The sequence below is a fragment of the Sinocyclocheilus grahami genome, unplaced genomic scaffold (assembly GCF_001515645.1).
Source record: "Sinocyclocheilus grahami isolate Dianchi unplaced genomic scaffold, SAMN03320097.WGS_v1.1 scaffold87.1, whole genome shotgun sequence".
In the NCBI taxonomy this organism is placed as follows: domain Eukaryota; kingdom Metazoa; phylum Chordata; class Actinopteri; order Cypriniformes; family Cyprinidae; genus Sinocyclocheilus; species Sinocyclocheilus grahami.
In genome coordinates this window covers 421485-428469 of record NW_015505266.1, presented here as the reverse complement: position 1 = coordinate 428469, position 6985 = coordinate 421485, and the positions used below count along the sequence as shown (strand labels likewise).

The 6985-nt window shown below is 35.0% G+C and overlaps 1 protein-coding gene across 2 annotated transcripts in view; it reads right to left on the bottom strand.

Annotated features, from left to right (window-relative positions):
* Positions 1–6983, bottom strand: part of LOC107586922 (ATR-interacting protein-like) — a 12583-nt gene extending 5600 nt beyond the window's left edge. The window contains exons 1-5 of one of the 2 annotated variants that reach the window (XM_016274479.1): positions 6908–6983; positions 2108–2423; positions 1291–1370; positions 923–1093; positions 724–839 (exon numbers count right to left, since the gene is read on the bottom strand). In XM_016274479.1, the coding sequence (XP_016129965.1) occupies positions 724–839; positions 923–1093; positions 1291–1370; positions 2108–2411 (671 nt within the window). In that variant the 5' untranslated portion in view covers positions 2412–2423; positions 6908–6983. Of the gene's footprint in view, positions 1–723; positions 840–922; positions 1094–1290; positions 1371–2107; positions 2424–4792; positions 5022–6907 lie in introns of those variants that run through there. The other variant, XM_016274478.1, reaches the window with a different exon arrangement.
* Between the last annotated feature and the right edge of the window lie 2 nt (positions 6984–6985).

Here is a 6985-nt window from a genome sequence, read left to right as displayed (position 1 = left end):
ATTGTTGTTATTAAAATTATACAGTGTTACTTTTAATTAATAGTAAATAATTAGAATAATTTTATAATAACAACAATTATTAAATACAAATTATTTTTAAACAAAAAAGTATTACTATCACTTATTTTATAATAATAATAAAATATGACATATATAACAATAATAACAGTACAATAACATTACAAATAACAATAATAATTATTACTTTTCTAATTAAATAATATTGTTATTACTATTTATATTACTAATAACATTGTTATTATTATTAAATAAAATCATTATTATTATTTAAATAAAAATAATAAAGTGTTTCTACTACTTAGTACTACTTGTTTTATATATATATATATATATTCATAATTAATATTTTTACAATCTGTAGTATTATCACTATAAACAATTCTGTTGTTATTAAAAATAATGAATTATTACTATTAATTATTCTTTATAATAATAATTATTATTATTATTATTTATATTATTATTATTATTGATATTATAATTGAAATATTTTGTACACTTTAATTTAATAAAACCTAACAAAAAAAAACCCCAATGTAACATGATGCACTGTGGAGTGGAGTGTGTGCAAAGAGACGTACTTATATGAACAAAAAGACCTGCATAAATGAACACAATGTTATAACAGTCAGTGCAGACCACAGAACAACTGTCTCTCATTTCAATTTCTCTGGAAGACAAACATAAGGAAGCTGTGTTTACATGTTTCGTGCAGGTGTGCCGGGCTGCTTTCCTCCGTGCTCAGCGCTCTGAAGTTTCCCTCTCATTTCATTCATCTCTGCTTCTTTAAAGTGCAACTCTGACTGCAGCGACTGCACCTGCAGCAAAACAAGCATTTAGCTGGATGTCGTGAATGTTTCAGTGGCTCTGTGAGGCTGCCAGTCAAACTCGTGTGCCGTACCTTCCTGGACAGCTCCTTATCGCGTTCGCTCTGAGCGGGAGCTTTCTCTTTCTCCAGGGCGAGCTGGGTCTGCTGCCGCTGCTCCTTCTCCTGATTGGCCTGATTCAGGGAGTCGCTCAGGACTCGGATCTCTCCGTTCTTCATCAGGATCTCCTCCTCTACCTCCTTCAGCTGAGTGTGAACAGAAATGCAGAAAGAAGAGAACTGGCTTTTAAATCTTGAGTCATGAAAAAATAAATGACAGCAGGTTTGGTGTTAGAACCCTTGACCAAAATGTGGAATTTAGGAATAAGTTGTATAATGGAGCAATTTTCTGCAAACTACAAAGAACCAATCAAATGAACTGCATGCTGTGTTGAAGAACGTACCTTTTTCTTCAGGTCTGCTTGCTGTTGCTCTAACTGCTTATAGTACAGATCTTCTCCATCTTTACTGGAATGTCCGTCCACTGTGACACATAAAATTTGTTAAAGGGGTCATATGATGTTGCTAAAAAGAACATTACTAAAAATTATTCAGACCGAGTCTGGGAATAAAACTGAAGTTGAGGTTTGCATGAAGCTGGGTGACAGCATGCCCAGGAGACCACATGCTGTCATTGAGGCTAAGGGTTGAACAACTAAGTATTGATAGTTGTGGAAATACTGTCATACTAACACCAATTTTTGGTTGATTGGAATCCATTACCTTTCTATCAAAGTTATCTAGCATTATCAAGCTGAATTTGTTCTGACACAGTTTAACTCTGAGTTCTTGTCATATTTTATTACCATTTTCTAAACTATAGCGAATAAACTGTGATAATGTGAGAAATGTTGAAGGTGTCTGAATAAATTTTGGTTTGACTGTATCTATTTGATAAATGAAGTTAACCAACTAACATTATACATATTTAAAAAATTTACAAATGCAATAAAAATATTGGTATCGGTACTCGGTATCGGCAAGTACCAAAAATAAAAGTATCGGTATCGGGCGAGTACTGGAAAAAGTGGTATCCCTAGAAAAAATTTAATCGCATCATATGACCCCTTTAAAATTTCTAGTTTAACCCATCCATATAATGCAAAAATGAGCTATGCAAAGAACGGTAGGAATATTACAAAAATGGTTGGTCTAAAATTAGACAGGGTAGCGTTTGAGAAAGGACTTGTGGAATGTGCATCCAAAATGTCTTATACTAACCGAACGCATCTTTTCCTTGCGCTTCTTTATTGTTATTCGTGCTGCTGCTGCTACAGCCGTCTCCGATGGCAAATGTTTTCTGGCCCGATTTCCCAGGTGCTTTGCTTTGCTCAGCAGCGCAAGCGAACACAGAAGCAAACGTTCTCTTTGACCCACTGCTCTGGCCGTCTCCTGTGATGGCCTGGGACGTGATGATGTCAATCTGCTCCAGGTCATCCTGGGTGAAATCGATGTCATCGTCAAACTGGTCTGGCTCAGCTGGGACCTGATGGCCTTTCTGTCTCTTGCTTGGCGGGAAGTTCATGTCAACGAGGTGCTTTTGGGAAATAAATAAAGCATTATCCATTAATGTTCAGTGGATATTTCATATGAAAATAGTCATAATAAAGAATGATCTGAATACTTTCTGTACCCACTGTATATATATATATGGGTAGTTGACAAATAGGCAGTAAAAAATGCTTATTTTGTAAAAGACAATTTTTGAAGAAGAAATGCATATTTATGTAGTGTGAAGTCTGATCTTTGAGAAAATATATAGGGTCACTAACTTCGTCAATTCTTTCATTGTTTTTTTTAAAAGTTTTTACTGAACTGTACCATAAATGTGTCCTATGGTGTGACATAGCAAAGATTAACAAAAAAAACTCTTTTATATATATATATATAGCATGAGAGAGAGATTTTCTTCATTGTTAGATGCTTATTTTCATATAGTATTATTTATTTAATATGAAATTATAATTAACAATTTTTTCCCCATGACTTGTTGGACAATTTCAGGACAAACTTTGACAACAAGACAAGCTTCGCCGTCATCCGTTCAAAACTGCTGAAAATTATACAATTTTAAGATGAGTGATATTTATATCCCTCCTATTACAATACTCAACTGTTTTTTAAGATATTTTGAGATAAAAACAAATCTGTGGTTAATTTCTGTGTGTCACACCATAGGACATTACGTCACACTGAAGAACAGAAATGGTAGTTATTAAATTATTTCTATTTCATCTTGAACATGTCAAAGGAGAAAGAAAGTTTCATTTTGATACAAACAATATCAACATGTTTTTTCAACAAAACTAATTTTTTTTTATAATCAACAAAAGTCAGTCTCTTAGTCAATCAGTATGTTACTGAATCTTTTCTAGCCCCCTGCTACATGTGTGGCACAGCTAAATATGATTGATATTCAACCTATATTCATTAAGATGTGAATTAATTTTTTTTAACTATATAGCTACTCTTTTTAAGGCATAATTTTGATTCTATTTACTTTCTGCATCGTTCTCTTAGGATCTCCTCCCTTCTGCGTGGATCCCTGTTAATATATCTATATTTCCATATTCTCTCTTCCAGTAATTTCTCTCCCTCAATTCTTCCTGTTTCAAAAACAAATTACCACATTTTATACTTATTTTTATGACACTTTATAACAGTACAAGTTTTCTGCAAAAACATCAGAGAATAGTTTAATGTAATTATTGCTTTTAAGAACACTGGAAATGATTGAAAAAGAATAAAAAGGAGTAAAACTAATCTTATTTATTTAAAACACTTTTTAAAGAGACCTTGTCCTCTGGTGTGACATCTTTGTCCTGCGGTGTGACAGTACAGGCGTCACACCGGAGGACATTTCAGCCTTTTTCTGTCAATTAATGACCTTGCTATTCCCAGCTAACCTGTCATTAGCGGTTAGCAAGACACATTTGTATAATTTTCCATGATTATGTAGTTTAAAATACAGTTTTTAATTTAAAAAATATATAATTTAAGGGTGTCACACCAAAGGACAACAAAACGTAACACTTTTGTAGTGGTTCCAAATAAACTAAATATTTGAACAGTTCTGAGGGGAAAATGTACCATCTGCTCATGTCATGGGCTTCAGTAACATAATCATGAACGGGGCCCTTCAACTAATTTAATTTTTTCTGAAATTGGGCAGTTTAAAATCAGGGTATAGTGGAGGACATGGTTTTCAGAGACAAAATGTGTCAAGTTCCTACGCTTTCTCACACACTCACACACACACACACACACACACACACACACACACACACTCCTTGTGGGGACTCTCCATAGGCGTAATGGTTTTTCTACTGTACAGACCGTATATTCTATTGCCCTACACCAACCCTACACCTAAACTTACTCCTCACAGGAAACTTTCTGCATTTTTAGATTTTCAAAAAACTTCATTCTGTATGATTTATAAGCTTTTGTACCCGTGGGGACCACAATTTAGGTTCCCACCGTGACACGAGTCCCCATGAGCCTGTGTGTAGTCAGGTTTAAGTCCCCACCAGGATATATAAACATGTGTACACAAACAAACAAACAAACAAACAAACACACACACACACACACACACACACACACACACACACACACACACACACACACACACACACACACACACACGAATGTTGGGCAAACTAGCCTTTTAATATGTAAAATACAGTTAGTGCCATTTGAAAAAGAAACTAATATCACTAGTATAAACCAAAGACCCAACTGACAATATAATAATGCTACTGGTCAAAGTAAATAATTCAATTATTTTCCTACCAAAGGTGGAAAACTATACCTAACCTACGGTACATTCAGCGGTCGTTTAAACATCACATCCTGCGTTTACCATGGTGAAACTGTAGTAAAGTGCTCAGGTTGATCAGTTACCTGCTGCTTCAGACTCCTGCATTAACCTGCTGCGGCCCGTCAAACACTCCACATGCAGGACCCAGCTGTAAACACTCCAAATAAAGTGCTACTCTGAACTATTAAAATAAACATAAAATACTAAACAAACAAATAACAGAAAACTTGTGAAGTTGGAAACATTTCTGAGCTTTGCCTCTCATTCAGTGTGGAGGAGGGTTCATGCGGCCAGCCGAAAACGCACACGGTAGTAAAAGCTCACCTGATTGGCTGAAGAGCGACCCTGGGTGTGTTACAGCGCGCTCTGATTGGTCTATTGACCAGCGACGTACTACGGAAACGCTCGTGAGACAAGTTTCGTACACAAACGCGTTTCGAACGATTTCATTTAGAAAACACACTCAAAGTAGTGATTTAAAAGTTATCTTATCAAGTTTGCCTCAATTGAACGGTGTGTTTGGAAAGTTTTGACCTTTTGTTCATGCCCAACTAACAAGTTTCAAGTTCAAGTCTCAAGTTTCAGTTTATTTATATAGGCTACTATATAGATAGATAGATATAGACAGACAGACAGACAGACAGATAGATAGATAGATAGATAGATAGATAGATAGATAGATAGATCGATAGATAGATAGATAGATAGATCGATAGATAGATAGATAGATAGATCGATAGATAGATAGATAGATAGATCGATAGATAGATAGATAGATAGATCGATAGATAGATAGATAGATAGGACAGGCGGACGGACGGACGAACAGACAGACAGACAGATAGACAGATAGATAGGACAGACAGATAGATAGATAGACAGACAGACAGATAGATACACAGATGACAGACAGACAGATAGATAGACAGATCAATATATAGACAGACAAACAGACAGACAGATAGAAAGATAAATAGATAGATAGATAAATTAGATATGATAGACTGACAGAAGGATAGAAATACAGACAGAATAATAGGGAGAATAGCAGACACAATGACAGACAGCAAGAACAATAGATAAACAGAACAAGAGAGAGAATAAGAGAACGATAAATAGACAGACAGACAGAATCTATGATTGATAGATAGAATGACAGATAGTACAATATATAGATATTGATAAGACAGACAGACAGATAGACAGACAGACAGATAGACAGACAGACAGATAGACAGACAGACAGATAGACAGACAGACAGATAGACAGACAGACAGATAGACATACAGATAGACAGATAGATAGATAGATACACAGATGACAGACAGACAGACAGACAACAGACAGACAGACAGACAGACAGATAGATAGATAGATAGATAGATACACAGATGACAGACAGATAGATAGATAGATAGATAGATAGATAGATAGATAGATAGATAGATAGATAGATAGATAGATAGATAGATAGATAGATAGATAGATAGATAGATAAAAAGGTAAATGCCACTTTCTGACCTCACAATTCGGACTTTTTAAAATATAAACTCACAGTTCTGACGAGAAGTATATTGTGAGATATAAACTCACAGTTCTGACGAGAAGTATATTGTGAGATATAAACTCACAGTTGCGAGCAATAAAGTCCCAATTGTAAGATAAATAGTACCAATAACGTTTTAACTAACTTACCCCGTGGCGAAAAACTGGCTTAATCAGAAACATAAACCATAAGAAAAGTAAATCAAATGTTCGTAAGGTTATATTTAGTTACCGTGCATAAAAACGTAGCCTAATATTTGTACTAATACTAAACACCTAACTTACAAGCTACAATATACGCTTTCTTTTTATTTTAAATGCACCAATGGTATAGATGCGCAACAAAACACCGTTATAGACTATAAAATGTATAAAAACATTAAGCACACACAATGAAGTAGTTTCTGTTGCTCTGGGGTTTGAAGGGCCACTCAGATATAGCCGTAATACACAATCTCTTTTATCTCAAAACCTTCACAATCAGTACATTCAAGCCGAGTCAAGTATGTGAACTTGTTCAATGCGAATTAATTGACTGAGACACACAGGAAGAAATGGAAATATATATACACATTGCTCATGTAATAAACTATATGCAACATACTCTATAAACAAGTATATAAAAGTACTCAATGTAACAACTACATTTCACTTGTTTGATATGTGAGGCACCGTCTGTTCATGGAACTAGATGGGCTGTGACGTCACGGCGAAGTCGCGCTCTGATTGG